Source organism: Electrona antarctica (assembly GCF_951216825.1).
Source record: "Electrona antarctica genome assembly, chromosome: 16".
NCBI lineage: Eukaryota > Metazoa > Chordata > Actinopteri > Myctophiformes > Myctophidae > Electrona > Electrona antarctica.
Genome location: NC_136797.1, coordinates 12,339,846 through 12,354,803, shown reverse-complemented (window position 1 = coordinate 12,354,803; position 14,958 = coordinate 12,339,846). Strand labels below are relative to the sequence as shown.

At 44.4% G+C, this 14,958-nt stretch overlaps 2 protein-coding genes across 4 annotated transcripts in view; one reads left to right on the top strand and one right to left on the bottom strand.

The window, feature by feature from the left end:
• Positions 1 to 14,958, bottom strand: part of ak3 (adenylate kinase 3) — a 465,380-nt gene that overhangs the window by 297,675 nt on the left and 152,747 nt on the right. The window lies entirely within an intron of this gene.
• The window catches only part of bcr (BCR activator of RhoGEF and GTPase), a 124,117-nt gene that overhangs the window by 106,091 nt on the left and 3,068 nt on the right, over positions 1 to 14,958 (top strand). For all 3 annotated transcript variants that reach the window (XM_079524477.1, XM_079524478.1, XM_079524476.1), the window contains 6 exons: positions 970 to 1,044; positions 2,520 to 2,617; positions 5,567 to 5,695; positions 11,564 to 11,626; positions 11,903 to 12,012; positions 12,550 to 12,689. In XM_079524477.1, the coding sequence (XP_079380603.1) occupies positions 970 to 1,044; positions 2,520 to 2,617; positions 5,567 to 5,695; positions 11,564 to 11,626; positions 11,903 to 12,012; positions 12,550 to 12,689 (615 nt within the window). The remainder of the gene's footprint in view (positions 1 to 969; positions 1,045 to 2,519; positions 2,618 to 5,566; positions 5,696 to 11,563; positions 11,627 to 11,902; positions 12,013 to 12,549; positions 12,690 to 14,958) is intronic.

Genomic DNA, 14,958 nt, shown 5'->3' with positions numbered 1-14,958 from the left:
ATAGTTATTATGCACTGTACTGTACTGCAGGGGTTCTCAACCCGTGGGTCGCGACCCCTCGGGTGGTCGCCAAATTAGTTTGGGGGGTCCCGAAATTATTTTCAAAAAAAGTTTTTTTTAATTTTTTCTTTTCACGATTTTTCAAAAATAGCAGACCTACAAGCTCATAGCGCGCCACTCGGTGGCGCGCTATGAGCTTGTAGATCTGCTATTTTTCAATAGCTAAATTATAACATAATGCTTAAAACACCAAAAGGGGTTCCCGCCCAAAATGGTTTAAGGTTATTGTAGCAGTCAATTTATATTGGGGGTCGGGAGGGGGCGGGGCGGGGGTCCCGAGACGTTGCCAAAGCATTTCCGGGGGTCCCCGGCCAAAAACGTTGAGAACCCCTGCTGTACTGTACAGCATGTTAACCCATTTAGACTTCCCACGATTCTACAAATGACTTCTAAATCATGACAGTTTTCTGGAAAAACCCTGTTTCTATGTCAGTGGTGCTCAACCTTTTTCATGTCAAGGACCTCCAGAATTATCTGTATTTGGCCGCGGACCCCCATCTCAAAATATGTTGTTCCAGGGACCTCCCAGAAGCAAAGATTTGAGTTAAAAAAAACGTTTGCTGGGAAAGAATATATATTCAAAGACTTGCGCCACATTTTCACGATTTTTCAAAAAAATAGCAGACCTACAAGCTTGTAGATCTGCTATTGTTCAACAGCTAAAGCATAACATAATGCTTTAAAACACCAAAAGGGGTTCCCGCCCCAGAAATGGGTTAACATGCGCTTTTCTATTCTTGTCTTCACTTCCCATGTATGAAACTGCCTCCAATATAAACAGAAGAAGTTGCATACCTCTCTTTAAGCTCTCCCCTATCCTCCCCCTCGTGTGTGTGTGTGTGTGTGTGTGTGTGTGTGTGTGTGTGTGTGTGTGTGGTGTGTGGTGTGTGGTGTGTGTTTTTTTTCCAGAGGATGAATCCCCTGGACTTCACGGCTTCTTGAATGTAATTGTTCACTCCGCCTCCGGCCTCAAACAGAGCTTGAGTGAGTCAACTCTTTTTTTTTTGTGGCTTTCGCCTTTATTTTATATATTTTTATGGAGGGACAGACAGTAGGCTGACAGGAAATGGGGTGAGAGATGGGGGGGGGGGGGTGACATGCAGTAAGGGCCGTCGGGATCGGGAGTCGAACCTGCGGCACACTGCCGGACTGGATTGCCAGCCAAGGTGCCTGGACCGCTGAGCCACGGCCCAAGCCGAGTGAGTCAACTCTGATGAACTCCGTCCTTTCAGCCTCCATGCACTAGGGCATTAGGTCGACTATTCAACTAGTCGACTAGTAAATCCACTAGTCGACCTTGTTGGTACTAGTTAATTGAAGATAATTTTGGATAATGACGTTCCAAGATTCAGATTAGTATTGAGAGTTTGAACATGATTAAAGTATCACTACCCGTACAGCATAACAAAAAAGATATTTTATTTTTTTATGGCATGGTTCTGTAGGAGTCTAAGATTGGCTCTGTGTTTGCTATTGCCTGTCTGGGGGATCAAGTTCGATCAAATTTCTATCAAATATTTCGCTTGGATGTTATATCTTAGACAGTCATGTGGGCATTATTTGGGATCAGACAGAAACCATGCCTAAATGTAGAGCCACGGAGTCACAGATGCGTCAGAGATGACTGTTCAGACTGACTACATGAAGTCTGACAACCACACAAAGATCAACTAAAATCACTTCTCATATCGTTACTGTTCGGGAGGAAACCTCCTAACTCCATTTATGAGGTTTTTGATTTTTTTTCTTTTGCATAAATCGGTGCTATTGAAGTTGAACACCCTTTACGTCTGTGTGTTGTTTCGAAAATATTGAACCAATGGAAAGTAGTTAAAAAACGCTTTGGACAAAACCTCTTAACTCCATTGGACCCTCAGACTGTCTGCTAAAGCAGTATTGCTTTGTTTTCAAAAAATATCCTGGTGTCTTCCCGACAGCAGAGATATATTTTCCACCACTTGTGAAGATCTGTTTGAACTACAACATGAACCAGATATGCCATATTTTTACCTAAATGGCAGAACTTGCACATTTTATGGAGGCAAAAAAGAGCAGGAAATTAGTTTATAATATTCAACATTTTCAGCAAACTGTCATACCTATGATATGATATGATATGATATGATATGATATGATATGATATGATATTATATAGTACTTTATTGTCAGTTCACGCTGAAATTTGTCTTGCGACCCAGCGGCCAAGTATGCAGAACACACATACACACATTTGACATAACACAATTTACAGACATAAAGACATGAAGACAAGAGCAATATCCACCGCCTAGATTACCCCGTGGCTACTACAACACCTGATTAAGCCTCAAAGTTGACTGGTGGACAAAGGACCTCTTTGTCTGACCTTATTGTATGCTGGTATACACCATATCTGTTTGAGCCCATATCTTGTATTCTATTCCTTTATATATGTTGTTGTGCTCTCTCTCCTCTTTTAGATCTGTACTGCACATTAGAGGTGGATTCTTTTGGCTTCTTCGTAAACAAAGCCAAGACGAGAGTCTATCGCTACACCACCGAACCCAAATGGAACGAGGTAAAAAGACGCTTCTACTAATGTACAGCAATTAATCAATATGTAATTAGCCTCGGAATTTCGGAAACCCAGACGTTTTTATTTCCAGGGAGAGAAAAAAAAAGTCTGGGTCCGAGTCCACTTCAATACGGCATACTGTACAGTAGCGCAAACGTCGATCACTCTCTGCTGATTTCTGATCGTATGCACCTTTGTTAAATTGACACACACACTCCTCTCTCTCTCTATCGCTCTAATTAATTAGTCTCATGTCGCGCAGCTGCGTCTACTGTAGATTCTCCCGGCGGATCCTGCCGGGAGCTGCCTATGCCGTAGAAAGCATAGGTGGACCCCAGGCTAGTACAGAGACGTGCTGGCCATTGGGAAATTCGGGACAACTCCCGAACGGCCGGTCCAGTCCAGGTCGGTCCGGGCCAGCCGTTTTTTTAATTTTATTAATAAAATAGGCGCGCGGCCCTCCGCAACTCCACTTCCCGGGCTGAATTATGGGCCCACCACGTCCCTGGGCTAGTATGTAATCACTGGGGGTATTTTGGTCCAGCTGGGTAAACTGTTGTTGCGCCCTTCTTTGTCCTTTGTTCAGGACGCAGTGTTGATTTTGGCAGCAAATTTAGATTTTAGTTTTAGTCACAGTCTTTTTTAATAGGTTTCCATTTAGTTTTTAGTCACATTTTAGTCACCTGGAATGTCTTAGTGTTAGTCTAGTTTTAGTCGACTTTGGCAGGCCATGATGCCGTCGGTCGTAGTGACTAATTTTACACTTAACTTGCTATTTTCAGCAAGTGTAAAATGACTTATACTGGATCTCTTGTCCACTATAGTCCCTCTCTAACATTTTAGTCTACTTTATATTTGTTGTAGTCTTAGTTTTAGTCATCATAGCTTTAGTTTTCGTTTAGTTTCCCATTTAGTTTTCGTCAGTGAAAAAAGGTAGTCGACGAACACATTTTTTTGTCATAGTATTAGTCGACCAAAACAACACTGGATCCAAAGGCTTCCCGAGTACTTTTTGCTCAGCAGAGTGGAAAATAACGTTGGCTATAAATTAGGAGCTGCTGATGTTGGGAGATGATGACTCACATGCTGTGCAAATGCTAAGTGAACCAACGCTGTGTGTGTGTGTGTGTGTGTGTGTGTGTGTGTGTGTGTGTGTGTGTGTGTGTGTGTGTGTGTGTGTGTGTGTGTGTGTGTGTGTGTGTGTGTGTGTGTGTGTGTGTGTGTGTGTGTGTGTGTGTGTGTGTGTGTGTGCGCGCGCGCGTGTGTGCGTGTTCGCGCGCGCCCTGGAACGATGTGCAGACCATATGCAGCGTGCTTCCTTTACGTAATTAGTTCATCTTAACCCATTTTGTGCGGGAACCCTTTTTGGTGTTTTAAGCATTATGTTATACTTTAGCTATTGAAAAATAGCAGATCTACAAGCTCATAGCGCGCCACCAAGTGGCGCGCTACGAGCTTGTAGGTCTTCTATTTTTGAAAAATCGTGAAAATGTGGCACAAATCTTTTAATATATATTTTTTTTACGTTTTTAACTCAAATCTTTGCTTCTGGGAGGGTCCCTGGAACAACATATTTTCAGATGGGGGGCGGGCCTATTACATATAATTCTGGGGGTCCTTGACATGAAATAGTTTGAGAACAACTGACATAGAAACATGGGGTTTTTCAGAAAACTGTCAGGATTTAGAAGACATTTTGTAGAATCGTCCTCAGGTCTAAATTGGTTAATAAGCCTTGATCAGCTCAGCTGTGCAGTGTCAGTGTGATGATGGTTGTGTGATGCATCAACCAGAACCACTTAGACCCTGCCTCGCGCCACCTATTCTGGGTTGAACCAGAACCACTTAGACCCTGCCTCACGCCACCTATTCTGGGTTGAACCAGAACCACTTAGACCCTGCCTCACGCCACCTATTCTGGGTTGAACCAGAACCACTTAGACCCTGCCTCACGCCACCTATTCTGGGTTGAACCAGAACCACTTAGACCCTGCCTCACGCCACCTATTCTGGGTTGAACGCTCTATGGAAATAGCTGATGTATGTACGGTACACGCTCACCTGACGTGTTGCAACGCGACGCGTTGTGGAGCTTGTAGATCGGCTGTTTTCGGCAAAAATAAGATATTTGGTGTTCAACATTCTAGTATAGAGCCCTGGGGGGGAGGGGGGGGGGAGCACTCCGGTAAACTACGTACTGTATATTAGTCGTTAACTCTTTTTTGGTCCGGTTCCTATAGCAACGCCCCACCGTTCCAACTATTAAAGATGGAGTGCCACAATTTTTGTATTTTTCCAGTTTTTCGTAATGTCTATGAGGTGACTACTTCATTAGACACCCTGGAGTCGTTTTTATGTGCAATGGTGTATTAACTTTGTATTCAGGGTTTCTTCCTGGAGGCTGAACCCTTGACAGTCAAACGGGCCAATGAAATAAACCGTAATATAGTGATCACACTATCAGCCCCTCCCCTAACCCCTCCCCCTTTATCATACAACTACAGCTGTGGGTGCGGCTTCAGTTCAGGTGGATCACCACCCATCACCACCCACCAGGCAAACCAGGCATACTTAATGAACTGGTGGGCGTGTCCACATAAAAGCATGATTTTAACAAATACTTTTTTTGGAAAAAGTTCTTCCTCCTTATATTATAATAATACCTGATGATCATGTTTTAGGGTGGAAAAAAATCGTGGCACTCCATCTTTAAGAAAACCTAACCGCCACCATTGATTGATTGATTGATTGAAGTATTTATTAACATAATTAGCAGAATTACAGTACATTTTAAGCACAACTCAATCACAAAAAAACGTAACAGTGAGTGGACGACGTCATAAAGCACTACACTTGTTTACAAGAGGGTCCACCTTGTTCAATTCATCATTCACCACAACTCACTCTCTCTCTCTCTCTCTCTCTCTCTCTGTGTGGTCTTGTCCTTCTCAGGAGTTTGAGATTGAACTGGAGGGCTCTCAGACCCTGAGGCTGCTCTGCTTTGAGAAGTGCTACAACAAGAAGCAGAACAAAGAGGACTGGGAGAGCGCCGACCGCCTGATGGGGAAGGGACAGATCCCTGTACGTATGCACGCGCACACGCACGCACGCACGCACGCACGCACGCACGCACGCACGCACGCACGCACGCACGCACACATATCATGGGGAAGGTACAGATCCGTGTATTTACGCACACACACACACACACGCGCGCATCAGATCCCTGTACTGTATGTATGTACACATATGTATGCGTGCGTGCACAGCACACGCACGCACGCACATACGCATCATGGTGAAGGGCCAGATCCCTGTATGTACACACACACACACACACACACACACACACACACACACACACACACACACACACGGGACACACACACACACACACACACACACACACACACACACAGATGTATGTCACTGACGTCACCCTCCTCAGCAGCGACACTATGAGTCATCATCACTCACACACACGCACATGCACACGCACATGCGCCCACACACACACACGCACGCACGCACGCGCACACATCATGCACACGCACACGCACACACACACACACACACACACACACACACACACACACACACACACATGCACAGTGGTGGCAAGAGTGCTCACATTTTTACTCAAGTAAAAGCATCGGTACTGCGATGTAGAAATACTCTGTTGCAACAAGTCAAAGTCCGGAATTCAAAATGTATTCAAGTAAAAGTACAAAGGTATTGGCATCGAAATGTACTTAAAGTAGCAAAAGTATGCATTATGCAGAAGTCTTTGTAGATTTTGATTATTATTACAAATCATACGTTTTGTAATAATAATCAAAATCTACAAATCTACTAACTAAAGTGTAGTGTAGTGGGAGTAAAAGTACAATATTTGGATCCAAGATCTAGTGGAGTAGAAGTAAAAGTATTGTAAATCGGAAAGTAAAAGTATGTTGTCCCCCAAAAGTACGGTACTTGAGTAAATGTACTTTCCACTGTATAATACGTGCAATCATGTCATGAAAATCCACATTATGTCTTCAAAACAACAGCACTGATTGGCGAATGTCTCCGATTGGACACGATAGAGCGCTTTAACTTAATTGGATTAATTGGTGTTATGATGTAATGGGTTGAGTGTTGCGTTTGTGTTGCGTTGTAAGCCAATTGTCAGGCTTACTGTTGTCATTCCTGTTCAGTAATGTGCCAAATGTGCAACGCAGTGTTGTAACATCCGAAAGGAGAAAAAATATATATATATATGTTCAAGCAGACATTGTTTGATCCGGTGAGCAGCATCGGTGTGCAACAAGGTATGAATCAGGACGCCGTTTCTCTGGACCCTTAACCCATTTTGAGCGGGAACCCCTTTTGGTGTTTTAAACATTATGTTATAATTTAGCTGTTGAAAAATAGCAGATCTACAAGCTCGTAGCGCGCCACCGAGTGGCGCGCTACGAGCTTGTAGGTCTGCTATTTTTGAAAAATCGTGAAAATGTGGCGCAAATTTGGAATATATTTTCTTTTCAGAACAAACGTTTTTAACTCAAATCTTTGCTTCTGGAAGGTCCCTGGAACAACATATTTTCAGATGGGGGTCGGAGGCCAATTACATATAGTTTTTGGGGTCCTTGACATGAAATATTGAGCACCACTGGAGGATTTAGAAGACATTTTTTTTTTATTTCAACGTCAGGCCTAAATGGGTTAAGGGACTGTAACTGAGGACAAATGGATCCCATTCTTCGTCTCCTTTGGGATCCCAACCTACACACTGTGCAACGCTCCGTGTCCATTTAACTCTGAGAGCATACAGACCCTTACGGGTCTATATAACTCTTGAGAGCGGTAGGTACGAATGGAACCAAATGGACCCGTTAGGGGCCGGGGGTACACATTTGGAACCCCTCGGTGGTCCCCCGAACCAGACGTTGAGTAAGCGGTGAACTTGTGGGTTATGTAAGGGTGACAGACAGGGTAACAGCCAGGCCATTCAGCCCCTACGGAGGTGGCAGCCCCATAATTCATGTGTTTAAAATGCCAGGTCCTGCATATTCAGGCGGCGCCACACAATCATCGTTCACACTCGGCAGCACCAGAGAACGCACGCAAGGAGAGAAAAAAAAAAAAAAAAGGCATTGTCCGGAAAAGTAGCCATGAGGCTTGACTGGTCCCAGGTTGAATGGATTTGGCAATGCTGTTGCCAAGGCAACCCCCCAGCATTAGCGCCAGAGTCATTCAGAATTGACAGAGAGAGAGAGAGAGAGAGACTGTGGGGGAGCAGTGATTCTGCGTTCGTTCACAACACTGGCAGACACAAACGATACAAAAGGTACCAAGTTACACGGCATATTTTGTAGCTTTGTATCTATCTCTGTTAGCGGAAGTTGAAACCTGTTCAACCTTTTTGCTAGCAGCTACACAAACGCAGTGGCGTGCACAGACATTTAGAGGGGCAGGTGCTCAAGTTAAAAAAGGGCACCTTGTGCAGCGCGTGGAACCGGCCGGTTGCCTTAATCCATTTTGGGCGGGAACCCCTTTTGGTGTTAGCATTATGTTATGCTTTAGCTATTGAAAAATAGCAGATCTACAAGCTCATAGCGCGCCACCGAGTGGCGCGCTATGAACTTGTAGGTCTGCTATTTTTGAAAAATCAAAAAAAAGAAGAAGAAAAAAAAAAGTTTTTTTTTCTTTTCTTTTTTCAAAAGGGCACATTGCCAAAAGGGCAGGGGGTGCTCTAGCACCCCCTAGTGTCTATCTGTGCACGCCACTGTCTGTCTCTGTTAGCGGAAGTTGAAACCTGTTCGACCTTTTTGCTAGCAGCTACACAAACGTCGGATGTAATCTTTGTATATCTTCATGTTGGCCGCATGGCTTCCGTTGAAAAGGGGAATGGCCTGTGTGTCTTTGGAATGGCATGGCCTGTGTGTCTTTGGAATGGCATGGCCTGTGTGTCTTTGGAATGGCATGGCCTGTGTGTCTTTGGAATGGCATGGCCTGTGTGTCTTTGGAATGGCATGGCCTGTGTGTCTTTGGAATGGCATGGCCTGTGTGTCTTTGGAATGGCATGGCCTGTGTGTCTTTGGAATGGCATGGCCTGTGTGTCTTTGGAATGGCATGGCCTGTGTGTCTTGGCCTGTGTGTCTTTGCAGCTGCCCGTGTGAGCGCAGAAGAGAGGGTCCTTGGTGAGGGGGGTTCCAGGTGGGGTCCCCAGCTAAATGATGGAGAGTTGGTAACCAAATTAACCCTTTTATATATAAAAGGGTAATTCTGTCAGAAAGGCAGTTACCAGACTGGGTAAATCTGTCAGAAAGGCAGTTACCAGACTGGGTAAATCTGTCAGAAAGGCAGTTACCAGACTGGGTAATTCTGTCAGAAAAGCAGTTACCAGACTGGGTAAATCTGTCAGAAAAGCAGTTACCAGACTGGGTAAATCTGGCAGAAAGGCAGTTACCAGACTGGGTAATTCTGTCAGAAAAGCAGTTACCAGACTGGGTAAATCTGGCAGAAAGGCAGTTACCAGACTGGGTAAATCTGGCAGAAAGACGCCCGTGGCTTCCGCGAATTCGGTAGCCACTCAAAGTGAGGGAAGCCTCGCCCCCTATACTACTGTGTATGTCTGTCAGAAGCCCGTTGGCGGGCTGATTTCAGCCCCGCTGCAACGTTTCCCAGCCAGCACCTCTCTCCGAGGGTCTGGGAGGGAGGGAGGGAGGGCTGTGGAGCAGATGTGTGCTCCAGGATGGCAGGCCAGGCTGGCCAATGGGGCTCTGCTTTGATCCACAACATCCTGCAGGGTGTTCATGTTCCTTCAACTCCCCACCGTGCTGCTATAATGTTCTCTCTCTTTCTTTCTGTGTGTGTGTGTGTGTGTGTGTGTGTGTGTGTGTGTGTGTGTGTGTGTGTGTGTGTGTGTGTGTGTGTGTGTGTGTGTGTGTGTGTGTGTGTGTGTGTGTGTGTGTGTGTGTGTGTGTGTGTGTGTGTGTGTGTGTGTGTGAGAGTGTGTGAGAGAGTGTGTGTGTGTGACTGACTATACTTGTGGGGGTCAAAGGTCGCCGCAAAGTGCTGTAGAATTACAGAATTACACATTTGTGTGGCTGGTTGTAGTGCGGTGAAGTGAACCCATTAAAGTAGCTATAAGCAATAATATGTCCAAATTTTAACGTGTGCGTGCGTGCGTGCGTGCGTGCGTGCGTGCGTGCGTGCGTGCGTGCGTGTGCGCGCGCGTGTGAGAGAGATCAATATTCAGGCGTGTCCAATTACACTCAGTGTAATTGTGTCAGAAACACACACACAAACAGGATAATGTTAAATGAAAGCAGTCATGGTGACAGTGATAATATGAAGCTAAACCTGCATGTACATTTCACTACTATACTGTATGTTTTTGATTGATTGATTGTTAAACAGCACAATAGCACTTAACAAGTCATACATACACAACAAATACATCTCTCAGAGGTTATAAACGTGAGAAAGCCCTCAGGCCTATTTCCATTCTGGGTCCTCTGTTTTCATAGCAAGTAACAATTATTTATTGGGTATTTGAGCCACGGACCACCATGTGATGACATTTATAGCTCAAAACTAAAGAATATTTTGTGGTCGGCTATGATTCTACATTCTACATTCTCGAATTGTTTAGACTTCTAGTAAATTAAGTAATGCAGATGTTTAACAATAATTGAACTCTTGAGAGCGTAAAATGAAACCATATTCCGAGAAGCATAGAAGTGGACGCTGGTTGTGTGTGTGTGTGTGTGTGTGTGTGTGTGTGTGTGTGTGTGTGTGTGTGTGTGTGTGTGTGTGTGTGTGTGTGTGTGTGTGTGTGTGTGTGTGTGTGTGTGTGTGTGTGTGTGTGTGTGTGTGTGTGTGTGTGTGTGTGTGTGTGTGTGTGTGTGTGTGTGTGCATGCGTGTGTGCGTGCGTGCATGTGCGTGTAATGGTAAATGTCAATCTTCTGTGTAATTGTCTGTAAGCGCTCCTCCAAACCATATCTGTTAATTTTCTTACAAAGAGCAGAAACGGACAAATACAGTTTGTCACGCCCCAATATATTCCTGATATTATGGTAGGCCATAACGTTGGGGTACCATTGAAAACCTATATAAGGCAACATTTTCACATTTGAATTATGCTTTATGTAGCATGTGACGTGTCAAACTATGGGTTATTCATGATTCTGAACCCGTTCCAAGCATTAGTTTTGCACGAAAAACACTCCTTGGGCTAAATTCGGCCATATAGCCACTTGCCAAAATGTACCCAGAACGTGCTGACCTCATCACATTTGTGAAGACGGCTATGGCCGTTTTTAGCTGAAGGAGTGTTTCTTTTGTGCAAAGCTAATGCTTTGAATGGGTTCAGAATGATGAAAACCCCATAGTTTGACAGGTCACATGCTACTTAAAGCATAATTCAAATTATAAATGTTTGCCTTATAGTTTCCACATTCAACCCCTGAATTTATCATGATCCAAAATGTATGTATATAATCCATTTTTAGTATGTTATTTGGATGACCCTAAGGATCATAAATATACCTTGAGCGATTACTATTGCAATTTATTTTGGGTCAAATCTTAGATTGACTGGCCTATGGGAGGCTTGCCTTAGATTGACTGGCCTATGGGAGGCCTGCCTATCAGAAATGAAACATGGGCACACTGCTCCATCTAGTGGTTGCTATGGTAATCACCACATACAGCATAATAATAATAATGACGTCAGCCTAAACAGCAGCGGACAGTCAGCCAAGTACATTTACTTGAGTACTATACTTAAGTAAAACCTTTTAATATTTGTGCTTCACTGTTACTATTTTTTTTAGAATTATTTCAGAGACGAATATTATACTTTTGACTCCCAATACATTTCTAGTATTGTGCACTTAAGTGGTTATGAATTAACCAGCGACAATATGATTCATGTTCATTATGCTTCTTCCATTCAGCTGGAGCCTCAGATCCTCCAAGCCTGCAAAGACTGGCAGAGAACCGTCATTCCTATGAACGGGGTGAGTGGATTACACTGGGTGACTCTTTCCAAAATATACATGTTTCCTGTTGTACTACACACTACAGTAATGTCCTCCAGTGTTGTACACAATCTATATACCTTTTTTCTCTCTACGCCAGAGCTATAGTTGCTGATCTGCAAGTTCACATCAGATATTGCGTTGCGATGCGTTGTGAGATTGTAGATCAGCTATGTTTGCCGAATGTAGGAGGGACGCTAGCTAGGGTTCATGTGGTTAATTTACAGCACCTTCTCGTTGTCTCCTCCGTTCTAGATTGAGGTTAAACTTTCCATTAAGTTCACCAGCCGAGAGTTCAGCCTGAAGAGGATGCCTTCAAGGAAACCCATGGGTGTCTTTGGTGTCAAGATCTCCACAGTGACTAAGTGAGTTAAGAGCCAGTCAAGTAGTATAGCCTATTCTTCCTGGAAATAAAAACGTCTGCCAGCTCATTGTTCTTATATTTGGCAGCCTGGGCCATGTCCGCAGGCTAGTGGATTATGGGGTATGTCCAAGTGTAAAGCAAAGCAGCTCGCAACATACTGTTCAATCTCCTCCATTACAGGCAGTCGGTCTATTTGGAGGAGAAGGTGCTTTTTGTACCCATGACTTTCTTTGGGTGTTGGTAATATGACAGACTGAAGTGACCAATGTTGGCTGTGAAATAGTTAATGTGTTTGTTGCCTATATTCTGTACATTTAGGGCTTGTTTGGACTCAAGCACTGAGACGCATGATGTTTCGAGTGTGTGGGATATCAAAAGCAACTGAAAAAATATTTGTGCCCATGATAATGTATTTTATAAAATGTGAACTCAAATAAAGAAATTGAAGAGTGTGTGACTGTGTGTGTGCGTGCGTGCGTGCGTGCGTGCGTGCGTGCGTGCGTGCGTGTGTTCTCATCTCTGATTGTTCTCCATTTAGGCGGGAGCGTTCCAAGGTGCCCTACATTGTTCGCCAGTGCCTTGAGGAGATCGAGAGACGGGGCATGGAGGAGGTGGGCATCTACCGGGTATCGGGAGTGGCCACGGACATCCAGGCCCTGAAGGCTGCTTTTGACACCAGTGAGTACTGATTTTATAACGTCGTATAGGCTCAGTGGTTCCCCAAACTGTTTCACGTCAAGGACCCCAAAAATCGACACATTAGCCTGCTGCGCAGACCCCCCATTAGAAAAGATTTGCCAGGGACCCCCCCATAAGAGAAGAATGTTACGGCTCTAGCAGTGATTCTCGACCATTTTAATTTCAAGGACCCCCAGTTTGACATGTATATTAGTCTACGGACCCATAATGGCATTTCTATCTCTGGGACCCCAAAACTGAATGTTAATTTAACTCTGTTACTGTATGTTGAGAGTTACAGACCCATAAGGGTAAATCTGGTTCCAAACTATCATTTAGCTGGGGACCCCCTGGAACTCCCTCAAAGACCCCTGGGGGTCCCCGGACCCCACTTTGGGAACCACTGGTATAGGTCAGTGATTCTCAACGTCTATTTTATTTTCTGTGCGGAAGAAAAGCTGAGAAGATGACGAGGAATGTATCGCCGTCCATCAAAGTCAAAGTCGTACGATTTGTCACACGTGTGACGTCACCGCAGTGAAATTTGTTCTCCGCATTTGACCCATCTCTTGGAGCGGTGAGCCGCAGCCGTGCGCCGCGCTCGGGAATCATTTGATTAGTAAATTTGACCCCCCAATCCAACCCATTGATGCTGAGTGCCAAGCAGGGGAAGCATTGGGTCCCCATTTTTACAGTCTTTGGTATGACCCGGCCGGGGATCGAACCCCCAACCTCCCAGTTTCAGGGCAGACACTCACAAGGTGTGAATGTTTTTGAGTGGTGCAACCACTCCAAGGAACAGCAATGTCCGTGTTAACCATAGAGTATATAAAGGATAGAGACCGAACTGGAGCGTTAGCCCCGCCTCCCCCCCCCCCCCGCTATTCATTTCAGTGGAAGTTGCTCAGTGGCGTTTTGAAGCACCCGGAAGACTTCCGGAAGTATAATGATAACTCAATGGCTCGAGCGAGCGGAAGTTTAGCCTAGCCTAGCCCCGGACCTCAATTTTGAGGTCCGGGCTTTTCACGTGACGTCATGAACGTCCGTCCACTTCCATTAAGTGCTGCAATTCCACATTTCGCCAGTAGGTAGTGGCATCTTCAACGTTGGATAGCCTTACTGGGGGCTTGATGTTAACCTATGTTTGTGTGTGACTATGTTACTATGAGTACCAGTAGGGGCGCTGCCAGAAACAGAGAGAGAGAGATAGTGCTGCACTGTTGCCTGCTAATGAGAGAGAGAGGGGGGGGGGGGGGTGGAGTTGCACCACTCAGTTCACACGGGTGTGATTTTTTTATAGATGACAAGGAATGTATCACCGTCCATCACAAGGGACGGAACACTGTTTTTATACTGTTCTGTTGACTGTCTCTCTGTTCATCAGATGGTCATTATGCCGTTCCAGTACTGTTGGTACTTCCATGGGTACACTGAAGTGAGACTTTCCCCCCCCGGCGTGAAATTATTAACCGATTTCAATGTGTTGTAGCTAACACCCTTTTGAGTTGTGTTCTGAATGTTTTATTTCAATGTGTCGTAGCTAACACCCTTTGAGTTGTGTGTGTTCTGAATGTTTTATTGGCAGAGCTTTATATGGTGGCTGTAGGGGCAGAAACCTCCTATCTCCATATTTTAAAATGTTGTGGGTTTTTAAAATAATATATAGCCTTTCCATGAGTATCTTTTCATATTCTTTCACTGGCGCAAAATCGGGTAGGAAAAACGGGGACGCGTGCGTGCGACATGCGTGCGTGCGACATGCGTGCGTGCGTGCGCTTGCTCGTGTGTGTGCTTGTGTGTGTGTGTGTGTGTGTGTGTGTGTGTGTGTGTTCAACTTCCTCTACGAGAAGAAGCAGCATGGTTATTGCCTGGTTCTTCTGACCTGGTTGTGAGACCTGTATTCAACTAGTCGACTAGTAAATCCACTAGTTGACCTCGTTGGTACTAGTTGACTAGTTGATAAGAAAAATATATATATATATATATATATATTATTTTTTTTGTTTTTAGTTTTTGTAGGCCTCAATCAGGTAGATTATAGTTATAGACACCAATGTACACAGTTTTGTGTACAAATATTAACAAACAAACAAAAACTAGTCGACTAATAAACTAGGCAACTAGTAAAAATCACTAGAAGTGAAAGCCCTATTACAATTTACAATTTAGGTATTTAGCAGACGCTCTTAATCCAGAGCGATTTACATTAAGCAAGAACAAAAAAGCATGGCAATACATCACATAAAAAGTAGTTATCATAAATCATACG